Source organism: Papio anubis, chromosome 2 (genome assembly GCF_008728515.1).
Source record: "Papio anubis isolate 15944 chromosome 2, Panubis1.0, whole genome shotgun sequence".
Lineage (NCBI taxonomy): Eukaryota > Metazoa > Chordata > Mammalia > Primates > Cercopithecidae > Papio > Papio anubis.
In genome coordinates, this window is record NC_044977.1 from 148,936,731 (window position 1) to 148,950,793 (window position 14,063).

A 14,063-nucleotide genomic window follows, 5' to 3' on the forward strand; every position below is an offset into this window, starting at 1 on the left:
TAACTTCCCTGACACTGGGTAATTTATAAAGGAAAGAGGTTTAATTGACTCATAGTTCCACATGGCTGGGAAGGCCTCAGGAAACTTACAATCATGGCAGAAGGGGAAGCAGGCACAACTTACACGGCACCAGGCGAGAGATTAATGCTGCAAAGGGGGAATTTCCAAACACTTCTAAAACCATCAGCTCATGTGAGAACTCCCACACCATCATGAGAACAGCATGGGGAAAACCTTCCCCATAATCCAGTCACCTCCCACCAGGTCCCTCCCTCAACACTTGGGCATTACAGTTGGAGATGAGATTTGAGTGGGGACACAAAGCCAAACCATATCACTATCTATTAGTGCCATATCCTCCAGATGAAGTTGGAATCTGATATGCTATCTATTGAATGTTGTTAAGAAAGCCACACAACTCTTAGAGGGGGAAACATTATCTAAGAGTGTAGGGACAGGAGCCACAAGAGATCACCAGGCATACTTGGGCCTAAACTAAAGGGTCCCGCCTCTCATTTGTATATTGAACTAGGAAAATACCCTGATAAATCCAGATCAAAATTATGCAGATATCAGAGCCTTGTTCCATTTCTGGTTAATAAGAATTAATTACTCCAATTTGTCCGGTTTACTGGACTTTGAATTTTAGTTTTTCTCCTGTTGATTTCTCTTTTCCTTTTTCATTAAAACTTGTGGGAAAATGCTTCAAGAAGCTGTGGGTAAGTAGACAATTCTTATACTTCATAGTTGGAAAATAAATTGGTACAACCTCCCTTGAATGTCTATTTGGCCATAGCTATCCAAATGTGAAGTGCTCATACCCTTTAACCCAGCAATTCTACTTGTAGGAATTTACCTTCTAGATGCACTCTCACACAGGTAAAGAAGGTGTGCAGCAAAAGACCAAAAATGCCCTTAATATCCATCAATATGGGACTTTTAAGAAGGTTTGGTATGGCATGCCCGAAGAATGCTCTGTGTAGAGGTGGGGCTGAAATGCCATGCCACTGTTGGAAGAATGAGGGAGCTCTTTCTGTACTGACTTAGAAATTGCTCCAAGATACACTATCACATGACAAAAGCAAGTACAGAACCTTTTTTTTTTTAAGGCATCTATAGATATATCTTACACAACTATGTGGCAGGCAGCTTCTAAGATGGCCCCCAGTGATCTCCTGCTCCTGGTGTCCATGCCCGTATTTAATCCTCTCCCCTTGAGTATGGTTCGACCCAGGAATTTGCTTCTAACAAACAGAACACAGCAAATGTGATAGGATATCACTTCCGAAATTAGATTACCAAGAAACTTTGGCTTCTAGTCTTGCTTGCCTTTTCTGGCTCTTCTCTCTTATTCACTTGAGGAAGCCAACTGTCATGCTGTGAGATGTCCTATGGAGAGGACAGTGTAACAAGAAACTGAGGGAAGCCTCAGGCCAAAAGCCAGTGAAGAAACGAGGCTCTCAGCCCAACAACGTGTGAGGAACTAAATCCTGCCAAGAACCCCCTGAGTGAGCCTGACAGCAGATCCTCCCGAGCTGAGACATGAGCTGACTGCAGCACCAGTTGACAGCTTGACTACATCCTTGGGAAAGCCCCAGCGCTGGGGGCCTAGCTAAGCTGCTGCATTCCTCACCCACAGAAAATGTGAGATAATAAATGTTTGTTGTTTTGAGCCACTAAGTTCTGGGTAATCTGCTACATAGCGGTAGATAGCTAATATAACGTGTATTTGTTTATGCATATACACAATATATTTCTTTAAAAACTGGCAACTGTGCTTGCCACTAGGGAAGGTGTCTTTAGCTTCTGAGGGTCAGGGGTGGGAGGAAATTTACTTTTCACTCCCCATTCTTTCGTCTATTTTAATACATTGTTTATTCAACAAACAGACAAATAGGTCAATACTTTTTTGTTTTTGCAAATAGAGAAAAATCATTATTTTATAAGATGAACAATTTTTTTGATATGCCATGGTTTCATATGAGGACAAAAGCCACACTGAAACAACCAATTAAGTTATCCACATAACTGAATCTAGACTTTGAAAAATCACATTTGATCTGTGTATTTGGCTCAGGAGAGGTGGATTGTAAATCATTTTCTTTAACCACTAGAGGGCACACTGCATTTGGTTGTCTTTCAATTTCATGTCACTGAAATGTGTACAAGAGAATGTCAAAGAGTAAGAGAAATGTGCTTTTCTGCTTTTTTCTTTTTTTTGCTGGAGTGCAATGGCGCGATGTCGGCTCACGACAACCTCCGCCTCCCCCTGGCTCCCCCTGCCCTGGGTTCAAGTGATTCTTCTGCCTTCATCAGCCTCCCAAGTAGCTGGGATTACAGGCGTGAGCCACCATGCCTGGCTGAAATGTGCTTTTTAAATGTAAATATTTTAGAAAAAAACTTTCATGAACGTAATCATAAACATTTAAGTATGAAGAAAAAGACAAAGTAGAGGGAAAAATAATTCTTCAAACCTAAAAACTGGTAAATCCAGATACTGTAGTTGACAATCATATAAATGAATACATTTTTCTTTTCAGTTACTAAGTGGAAAGAGAGTAATTCTGAGTCTCTAGGAAGCAAAAACACTTGCAGCAACAGGAAGAGCTGTATCGTGAAGTGCAGGCAAAGACACCGTATGGAGCTGTGATAAGAGGAAATTCATACAGAAAGAGAAGTTTTAAAACGTCTTATTTTATTTGGTTGGTGATATATTTATATCATAAAATTAAAAAGGCACAAAATAAGTATACAGTGAGAGATAGAGTCAGCCTTCTCCCTACAATGCATTTGCCCTCCTTTGAAGTTACCACTGTTCCTGAATACATCCTTCAAAAAAAATCGATACATTTGCAAATATATAAATTGGCAAATATATTGAGTTTTTTTGCCCCCACAGAAATGGCAGTGTGCTACATACATGGTTGTTACTTTCTTTTTCTAAACTTACCAATAGAGATCCTTCTACATCTGCACATAGAGATCTGCCTTATTATTGTTAGCAGCTGTCTGCTTTAAAGTTATATTATTTAATAATTTGATTGAAATGATACCCATAATTTATTTAATCAGTCTCTATAAATTGACATTTAAGTTGACTCCAGTCTCTTACTTTTTTTTTTTTTGAAATGAAAGGCCTCACATATTTATTACTGAACCCAGCCAACCAACGCATTCATAATAGATTCAGAGAGGAAAATACGGCGAACTCTCCAGAGAGTGGTGACATTTTCAGTTTGATACGGTAATGTGATCGTGACCTTCAGACAGCACAAATATATGTGCCATCTCATGTGCAATTCCTTATAGACCCAGCTTGGTTCTTCTCCAGTGTCTCCTTTTGGAGTTGTACCTTATTTTATTTCCAGTTTTCATCCGAATCCACTGGGGAATGGGACGATTTTGCTTTTGTTTCTTGGCCAGGAATCGCTTAATCCTGAAAGTCTTGTGAGAAGACATGGCGAGAAGTGGAAGCAAGAACACACCACGATGGCGGAGAAAGGAAAAGAGAGCCAGTCTCTTACTTTTGTAAACACTACTGCAATGGATGCCCTTTTACATATATCATTTTGCACTGTGTATATCTGTAGGATAAATACTGGGATTGAGTCAGAGGATATACACAATTAAAGTTGTCACAGACACTGCCAATTTGTCTTCCATAAAGGTTGTGCCAATCAAATTCCCAACCCCTTGTTTTCCCATACCTTGCCCCACATCGTTTGAACCTGATTTTTTTTTCTTTTTTTAATCTTGGCCAATCTGCTAGGTGAAGAATGGTATGTCCTTATATTTGCTTTATGTTTCTCTTATTATAAGTTAAGCACCTTTTCATGTGTTTAAGAGAAGGGCTTGTCTTAATCAGGCCAAACTTTACTATAAAAAGGGTGAAAATGTTAAGGTATTATTAGCCAAGTTAAGACCAGAGGGAGAAGTACATTTTAATGAGGGAAAAGAGATCCAGGGAAAGTCCTGAACTATCCTCATGACAATGCCCTCTGCATCACTCCTCCACCCCTCTACCTGGCCAGGCCCGTACTACCACCTTCTGGGCTGGAACCCTAGTCCCTTGGCAGAGCCCATGACAGTTCTCCCCATCAAGCTGAGATAAGACCAAATGCCACCTGGGACCAAAATGTATAAATGTGAGGCCATCATCTCCAAAATGCCTTTTAACCTCATAATCCTCAGGCCTGCTTTGACCTGATGCCCCTCTCAACCTTTTCCCTGTACTTTTTTAGATCAACTCTGTCCAAAAGGAATATAATGTGAGCCACATACATAATTTTAAGTTTTCTGGTAGCTATATTTTAAAAAGTAGAAACAGTCGTAATATAAATAAAACATATAGATACACTATATCTAAAACATTTCAACTTCTAATCAGTATTAAAAATTATTGACATATTTTACACTCTTTTTATACCAAGTCTTTGTAATCCACTGTATATTTATTTATACTCACAGCACATCTCGGTTCAGACTAACCACATTTCAAGGGCTCAACAGCAGCATGTGGCTAGACCTGCACTGTCTAACTGAACTTTCTGCAATAATGGAAACATCAGATCCTTGTCTCCACATATATTCAGTCTGTCCCAGGAGCACTTCTGCCTCATATATTCAGTCTGTCCCAGGAGCACTTTTCCTCGTGTTATGTCAATAGGATCCTGGCACTCTCCTAGAATCCAAAGGTCACTCTTTGGGCATTTCTAGTGGAGACCACTTATTCTTCCACACCCCATATTACCAGTCCCAGTTCCTCAGGCACTTCAGTTTAGATGTGAGACTATGAGAAACATAATTAAACATGTAGCTATTTAAATTAAATTTAATTAAAAATTAAGTTCTTCAGTTGCACTAGTAAAATTTAAATGCTCAAGAGCTGCATGTAGCCAGTGGCCACTATACTGGACAGTCCAAGTCTGGACTATTTGTCTTGCACTATCAGATAAAAGTCCTCTCTCCTGCCATGCAGATCAGCTCTAGAAGCTCCAGCCATCCCTTCTAGAAGTCATAGAGCTGCCTCAGTTGATAAAGAATTCTAGAGGCTCCCCCTCATTATTTGTAGCCTTCAGAGCTGCCCTCAGTGTCTTACCCCAGCTCCCAGCATCACACTGGGGCTTTTGAACATCTGTGTACATCTAGTTAACAGCCTGGCTGAACATTTCTTGTACGTCCTGAACTCCAACCTCACTTTCATTCCATTTCAGTCACCAACTCCCAGAATCTGGGAGTTGATCTGAACCTTGATCTGGTCATCGCCAGACAATACCAACCCCAGAAAGCTTTTTTATTCCTTTTTTTAATAAGTGATTAACAAGTAGTGCATACTACATTCTTCTTGGGGGAAAAAAAAATGAATCATGCAGCTAAAGGGAAAGTCCCTCTTGGCCATCCTAACCCCACCATTTCAGGCCCCCCTCTCAAGCCCTTCTTCTGAGCCCATTCCCCGTGTTTTTCTAGACATAGATTGAGCATGTGCACACTGTTCTGCTATTTGCTTGTTTTTCTGAGCAATATGTCTTGCAGACCTTTTCATGTCAGTATATGCAGATCCACCTCTTCCTCACTGTATGCATATGGTGGGTAATACATTTATATGGTTAAAACCGGAAAAAGAATAAAAAGATGTGCAATGAAAAGTTTCCCTCCCCATTCCTGTTCCTTGTCTACACAGTTCTCATACTGGTTTCCTAGGTAACCACCGTCATTTGTTTCTTATGACAAATAATTATTCTTCATGCATTTCCATCAAATATGAATATAGGTTATTTTTCCCCATTCTGTACACAATTTATGCATATTTTATGGCACTGTTCTGCAGCTTGAAGTGCCTTTCCACATCTTTCAGAACATCTATTAGAGCATCTTTGTCCTTTTTACAGAGGCATGGTATTCCCCTGATGGCTATACTATAATTTAACCAGACCCCTGTCAATGGAGTCTTGGTTTGTTTCCAATGTTTACTATTACAATCAGTGCTATAATAAAGAACCTTGTGCCTATGTTACTTTCCATGTATGTAAATACGTCTGCAGCATAAAGTCCCCAAAGGAAAACTGCACCGTCAAAGGGTATTTGAATAGCTAATTTGGATACATTTTGCCAAACTGCCTTCCACAGGAGCTGTGCCAATTTATACTCCATCGGTGCATATCTTGGTCTTTTTTGTTTGTTTTAGAGATGGAGTCTCGCTCTGTCACCCAGGCTGGAGTGCAGTAGTGCAATGACAGCTCACTGCAGTCTCAAAGTCCTGAGCTCAAGCAATCCTCATCTCAGCATCCCTAGTAGCTAGGACTACAGGCGCATGCCACCACATTCAGCTAATTTTTAAGTTTTTTTGTAGGGATGCGTCTTGCTATGTTGCCCAGGCTGGTCTCAAACTTCTGGCCTCAAGTGATCCTCTTGCCTCAGCTTCCCAAAGTGCTGGGATTCCAGATGTGAGCCACAGTGCCTGGCCTATCTTGGTCTTTTTAACTGCTGCATAATATTCCCAAGTACAGAGAATACACCCCAAAGTGTCTAGGGCCCTCCTACTGATGCAAGACATAAGGTTGTTTTCAACTGTTTTATTACAAGCAATGCTACAATAAATTCTCTTATATGTGCTTCCTTGTGCATGTATTTCTCTTGAATAATTAAAGAAAACGAAGAGAGCAAAGGAAGCAGCTGGTGGAAAGGCTTTCAGGTGGAACAGAGCTCAGAGAGAGAAGCATGAGGGAGCCTTTGTGGCTAGAGCCAGGGAGTAGTGATGGGGAAGTCAGAGTCTTCAGGGCAGATGTAGGGGCAGGGGTTGGAATAGGGCATGGAGGCCATGGTAAGGTTTTGCAGTTTATTCTAAGGTCAAAATTATCAGATTTACATGTTAGAAGACCACTGGCTGCTGCATGGAAGATTTTTAAAGGGAAGGGGTGAAGGCAGGAGACCAGGCAATCTGAGAACAGGCACCAGCGGCCTGGCTGAGGTGAAATGAATAAATCCTTAGCAGGTTGCACCAAATGGGAAGTAAATGTAACAGGAAGTGTCCTGCTCCCAACAGAGACCACTGAGAGGAGTCTGCGGAGTGAAATGATAGACACAAGAATCAACAAGACAGACACAGCCTCTGCCCTCTTACTCTTTAAGAAGGGATACAGAGATTAAGCAAATAATTGCAGGTATAAACAACAGTCCACCTACAGTGTGACAGGGAATAGAGAATAGAGGCTTTGAAGTTAGATTGCTCTGCATTTCTAACTCTCCTCCCCAACTTGCAAGCTGTGTTCCTTTGGTCAAGTCAGTCTTTCTCTCTTTCTCTCTCTCTCTCTCTCTCTCTCTCTCTCTGTGTGTGTGTGTGTGTGTCCCTCTCTTTTTCTCCCTTCCCCCCAACCCAGCCCTCCCTCCTCTCCTCTCCCTCTCATCCGATTTCTTCATCTGTAAGGGTTAGCAAGAGGATTAAATGAGATCATTTTTGAAAAGCACCTAGCACTGGTAAAAAGGAGATAATTATATTGGGTGAATGAATGGAAAAAACCTTCCCCTTTATTTACCATCTGTCTTCATGTGCCCCTGTCGGCCATTCCAGGCAATCATTTTGATTCTAAATTCCTACTACCTCCTCCAACTACAGAATGTGGTTATCAGTGGAGTCAACGGGTTCATTAGCTCCTTGCATGTGGTTTTGCCAAAATCATGAGTTACCAACTAATGCAAATTAATTGTTTACACTCCTTTGGGTTTATTCTTTTCCCAGTGTTATTCTTTTTAAAAATAAACAAAATTATTTCTTTTCCCTTTTCCCCCCTTTTATCACGAAATTTGAAATAGACTAGGAATAGTAGATGGAAGAATTCATTTATTTGATTAATGGATACCAAATTATTATGGTTAAGTTTTTTGTTTCAGACCACAGCTCCATGGGGACATTAATAAATGTGATTGCTTTTGCTAGAATATTCGTTAATCCTGTGGTTTAGTGTGCTGATAATGGGACATGCTGCTCCACTGACTTTTAATGAGCTTATTCCACTGGATAGCAGAAAAGCAACAAAAATAATTTTACAAACATATACATGTTTAGAGGAGATTTTAAAACTCTATCTCCTTATGCTTTCAGTATATTTAAATTTCACCAAGGTGTACGTAAATGTAACTTCTTTTTCCTTTTCTTACAGGCTTTTTTCGATAGATCTTTTTTAAATTTAAAATAAAAATCTGAGGAATAGTTGCTACGGACTGAATGATGTCCCCCACAAAATTCCTATGATGAAGCTCTAATCCCCAGGTGGTTGTATGTGAAAATAGAGCTTGTAAGGAAGTGATAAAGGTTAAATGAGGTCATATGCGTAGGGCTCTGACGCAGTAGAGCTGGTGCCCTTATAAGATGAGGAAAAGACCCCAGAGCTCGCTGTCTCTGCCCTGTGAAAAGGCAGCTGTCTGCAAGCCAGGGAGAGAACCCCCCTTGGAAACCAACCCAACCAGACTTTGATCTGGGACTTCTAGGCCCTAGAACTGTGAGAAAATAAATACCAGTTGTTTAAACCACCCAGTCTACGGTACTTTATTACGGCAGCCCTAGCTGACAAGTCCTAAAACAATATGATTTAGTCTGAGCTATTGGGATGTTAAAAGACTTCATCTGGCTTGAATGCCTTAATTAAGATAACTTGTTTTTAGCAGTTATGGGGCTCTGCCTCCTTTGTGAGTATATAATTCAAAACTGACAAAGTAGTATGATGACAAAAGACAGAGTGCCTGTTGATTCAGGTTTTATCCACAATTGTAAGTGAAACAATGTCATTTACAAAATCATTAGGGCTTTCCACTCTAGGACAATAGGTTTCCTAGTGTCAAATCAAATGTTAACTCTCATATTTACCTCTGATATCTTCCTCTTCCCTCAAACAAATCTATATAAAGTAATGCATGCATATGTAGGGCTGTTTTTTCCCTGTTTCTTATTTAACAACATGAAATTAAAGCCTTCTGGCTCAAGAGAGTGAACCGAGCATATGCACTTGCCCCCTGTTGTTCCAGACACCATCACTGTGTAGATATTTCTGATAGTTTTAAAAGTGGTAGGGGTGGATAAAATTAAAACATCAAAGAGAACAGAAGAGAAAGCAACCAATGGACAGTATATTTCTGGAAGACAGATAAAACAAAGCAGAGAAAGCCAAAGCCCAGGATATACCCAGGAGGAGGATGCAGAGAAGGTTGGCAGAGAACCCTTGCAACAGTGTTTTACAAGGACACCACATCTAAATGGTTTAGCATGGTAAATGTTAACTGTTATGTCACTATTCTGGAACTGGTTTTTGTCACTCAAGGTCAACACAAATATACATGTAATTTATTATTTAGTAGAGTTATATAATATTCCATAACTTGTTCATCCATTTCCTTATTTAAGAACCCTTCAATACAAAAATTAGCCGGGCATGGTGGCACGCACCTGTAATCCCAGCTACTCGGGAGGCTGAGGCAGGAGAATTGCTTGAACCCAGGAAGCCAAGGTTGCAGTGAGCTGAGATCATGCCATTGCACTCCAGCCTGGGCAACAAGAACGAAACTACATCTCAAAAAACAAAACCAAAAACCCTTCAGATTATTTTGTGGGTTTTTTTCCTGAGCATGTGGTCTACAAAAAAAAAAAGGGAACAACAACAACAACGAAAAAAATTGCAAGAAATTTCTTTATGCATCTACCCTTTAATTGTTGGAATTTTTTATTTCTGGATTTTCAAAAGTGGAACTGCTGGCTCAAAAGGAAGGTGCAAGTTTAATTTTATTGATTTATCTACTGATTTAACTTTCCCAAGGATTGTGGCAGGTCAAACTCTCACCAGCAACGCTGAGGAAAGCCTGTCTGTTAGTCCACTTGCCGTGGACTGTCTCCAGCAAACTGAGATTATATATCTACCCTCAAGCTACGAAGATACAAAACTGAGATGTGAGCCCAAGCAATCTCACTCTGGACCTTACTCTTCTAAATATTCATACAAACAGCTAATTATGCCAACAGCATTTAACAAACATCCTTTTCCACTTAATTGAAACACAAACTTCATGATTGTCTTAGCCCATTTGTGTTGCAATAAAGGAATACCTGAGGCTTGGTAATCTATAAAGAAAATAGATTTATTTGGCTGACAGTTCTGCAGGCTCTACAAGAAGCATGGCGCCAGCATCTACTTCTGGCAAGGGCTTCAGGAAGCTTTCGCTCATGGTGGCAAGTGAAGGGGAGCCAATATGTGCAGATATCACACGGCGAGACAGAAAGCAAGAGAGAAGGAGTAGGGGCCAGCTTCTTTCTAACAATCATTTCTTACAAGAACTAACAGAGCAAGAACTCACTCATTACTGTGAAGACAGTACCACACCGTTCATGAGGGATCTGCCCCTGTGACCCAAAACATCTCCCAGTAGGCCTCGTCTCCAATATTGGGATCAAACATGGGAATGAATATCCAGACTACATCAATGATACAAGTTCTCAAATACAATCAGTCTGTCTCTGGATTCTATTGCAGTTGAGTCGCAATTATATTGTTTTGATTTTAGTAGTTTTATAGTAAGTGTTATTCTCTCTCCAGTAAGGCAGGAGCTCCCTCACTACTCTTCTAAATTTATCCAATAAATCTTTGCATATTTTTATTCCATACAAACACTTAAATCATTTGTCCAGGTCCAAAGAAAATATATCTGCATGTCTTGACTTGGATTTCATTAAATGTGTTTGTTATTAAGAATTGATATGTATGTATTAAATCTCTCTATCCGTGAATATGGTGTAATGTTCTACTTATTAGGTTCTTCAATAAAGTATTAAAGTTTTCTTTTAATACAATTCTTGTACCTTTATCATTGAATTTGTTCTAAGTTATTTTATAATTCTGTCACTATTGTAAATGTGTTATTTCCCACCATATCTATTTAGACAATTGTTAATATAAAAGAAAGCTAACAATTTGGGCATATTTATCTTGTATTCAGCAATTGGGCTGAAATCTCTAATTGTTCTCATTGCTTTTAGTGAAGTCTTTTACATTTTCCAGGTATAATGCAAAAAGTTTATCCTTTTTTCCAAAAATTACATCAGTTGTTAAATTTATGGAAAGGAAGTCTTATTACATTAGTTAAAGCCTTCAGAAGATATTGAATAATAGTGGTGAATGCAGATATTCCAGCTTTGTCCTTGATTTTAATGGCACTAGCTTTAATTTTTCATGCCGTCATATGATGTTGCTGATTGTAATTCATAGTCTTTAACAGGTTTCGGTAGTTTTCTTCTGTTCTTATACTTGGAATTTTTATTTGAAAATCTACTTAATTTTGTTTTATTTTTCATCTGTTGCCATAATGACATTATCACTTGGCAATATTCTAGATGGTGTTGATATATTTCCTAATGTTACAGAACACTACAATTTTTGAGACGGAGTCTCTTTCTGTCGCCCAGGCTGGAGTGCAATGGCCGGATCTCAGCTCACTGCAAGCTCCGCCTCCCGTGTTCACACCATTCTCCTGCCTCAGCCTCCCGAGTAGCTGGGACTACAGACGCCCATTACCTCGCCCGGCTAGTTTTTTGTAGTTTTTAGTAGAGACGGGGTTTCACCGTGTTAGCCAGGATGGTCTTGATCCCCTGACCTCGTGATCCGCCTGTCTCGGCCTCCCAAAGTGCTGGGATTACAGGCTTGAGCCACCACGCCCGGCCAGAACACTACAATTCTCGATAAGCACTACGTGATCATTCCTATGCGCCTCGAACCATTCCAGACCATGGAAAAAGACAGAAAGCTCTTAGTTCACTGTATGATTTTGCCATGTCCTTAATACCGAAACCTACCACAAAATACATAACACAAAAATGGTAAAACAATCTTATAAAGATCAAAGTAGGCCGGGTGCCGTGGCTCATACCTTTAATTCCAGCACTTTGGGAGGCTGAAGTGGGAGGACTGCTTGAGCCCTGGAGTTCAAGACCAGCCTGAGTAACATAGCAAAACTCCATCTCTACTTTCTATAATTAAAATAAATTAAATTTTAAAAAGATAGAAGTAAACAATTTTAAATAAAATATTAGCAAACAAAATCCAGCAGTGTGTTAAAAAATGATATGAGAGCATAATTAGAAAACCAAGAGATTCAACCAAGAAAAAATGAAAGAATTTGAAAAAATGGCTCGATATATGATACATACCAAAAACTAACAGCTTTTCTACACACTAACAATAACCAGTTAGAAATGGAAATATATCCTATCCATACAACAGTTTCACATTTTAAGAGAATTTTTAGAAAAAAAATTATTTTGTTATGTGAAACATAATCTTGAAAATGGAAAGTTAACATGGGTGGAGCACTGCCTGCTGTCTAATGATTAATTCATGGAAGACCATTTGGAGATAGAGCCCTGGATGCATCACTGACTCATCAGGTCTCCATTCCTTCAGCTGGGACAAGTGCACCAGCTGAATTCAAAAAACAATCCTGTAATTTCCCAGAAAATATTAAGTTTCATTTCAAAAAAGAATTCATGGGCTTAATTTTGTTCAAGTGGCTGATGTTCACTTTAACAGTCTGTTTAAAGTTGGGTGGTCAGGCCGAGCGTGGTGGCTCACACCTGTAATCCCAGCACTTTGGGAGGCCGAGGCGGGTGGATCACGAGGTCAGCAGATCGAGACCATCCTGGCTAACATGGTGAAACCCCGACGCTACTAAAACTACAAAAAAATCAGCCGGGCATGGTGGCGGGCACCTGTAGTCCCAGCTACTCAGGAGGCTGAGGCAGGAGAAAGGCGTGAACCCAGGAGGCAGAGCTTTCAGTGAGCCGAGATCACGCCACTGCACTCAAGCCTGGGCAACAGAGCGAGACTCCATCTTAAAAAAAAAAAAAAGGTGGGTTATCACTGTTAACTATGTTTTAAACAGCTGCATGTATAGCTTGGATTGAAAGTCCCCTGGAGAGAAAGAACTAGGTTGTTTCATTTATTGGAAGTTTCCTATTTCTAGGAACACATTCATTCATTTATTAATTTAACAAATATGTATTGCACACACACCACACGCTGTACCAGGTGCTGGGGATAGAACGGTAGCACAACAGGACAGGGCCCTGCCCTCATGGAACTTATAAACTAGTGGGATGAGGTTAGTGCTGCACAAAAATTGTGATTGACTCATTTGCTTTCCTTTGGAATAGCAAAATAGAGCAAAATTGTTATCTCCAAATCTGATTATCTGTACGTCTGAACAAATAGAGTCTTTTACCATAAAAAAAAAAACTAACAGTATATTCAGTAATTGCTAATGCTACACAAAGAAAATTCCTTTTCCAGTCCAATTCTACATCTGCTCCCCTCTACTACTCTACAGGGCACACATTTTCCAAGCAGAAAGAGAAGCAGCATTTCCTCTCTGCCTTCTCTCTGGGGCTGAGGTCAGCCTTGGGCTGAGGCCAGCATGAGTCAGCTTGCCCAGCATGGATGCTTGCCTCTGCCTCAAGGCAAGCCTTGCTATAACCTTGATGCACACAGATAGTGTGTGTATCCAGGGTCCAGGGCAGAGGTCCATGCATATCTGATGAATCTCTATGGAATAGGGAGTATGAGACCTACTCTGGCTTTGAGTTGACAATGCAGTAAGGAGAAACATCTCAGTCTTTTTTTCCCCCCCCCCCAAAAGAAATTTGTTAATTATAACAGGAGCCACCAAACTGTCCATATATTTGATCTCGTAATTCTATTTGGGAGAATTTATGTCAAGAGAACAACCTGAAAGAAAACAAAATCCAAAGATATTTTCATAATAATGTAATTGATAATCATGATAAATTCTTAGTATCCCAAATACCTCCAATGGAGAACTATAATGTGATCTGTATTAAACATCCTAAAAGTATTAAAAATGTAAAGGACGTATACAATGTTATCTCATGGAAGTATCTACACTTAAAACAGAACATAAGATGGAATTCACATATGGATTACAATTTTATGAAACATCCATAGGTATATTAAGAATAATTGGAAGAGAAACTAGAATATTGTCAATGAGCTTAGAGTTTATTAGCTTTTTTC

The 14,063-nt window shown here is 39.8% G+C and overlaps 1 protein-coding gene across 1 annotated transcript; it reads right to left on the reverse strand.

The window, feature by feature from the left end:
* Positions 1-3,112: 3,112 nt before the first annotated feature.
* LOC108584677 (60S ribosomal protein L39) lies at positions 3,113-3,527 on the reverse strand. The gene has a single exon (XM_017955814.2). It carries the CDS (start codon positions 3,457-3,459, stop codon positions 3,304-3,306), a length of 156 nt encoding a protein of 51 aa, XP_017811303.1. The 5' UTR covers positions 3,460-3,527; the 3' UTR covers positions 3,113-3,303.
* Positions 3,528-14,063: the final 10,536 nt, after the last annotated feature.

Coding starts and splice junctions, on each gene's coding strand:
- LOC108584677 (XM_017955814.2), bottom strand. CDS start 3,459: ATGTCTTCTCACAAGACTTTCAGGATTAAGCGATTCCTGGCCAAGAAA.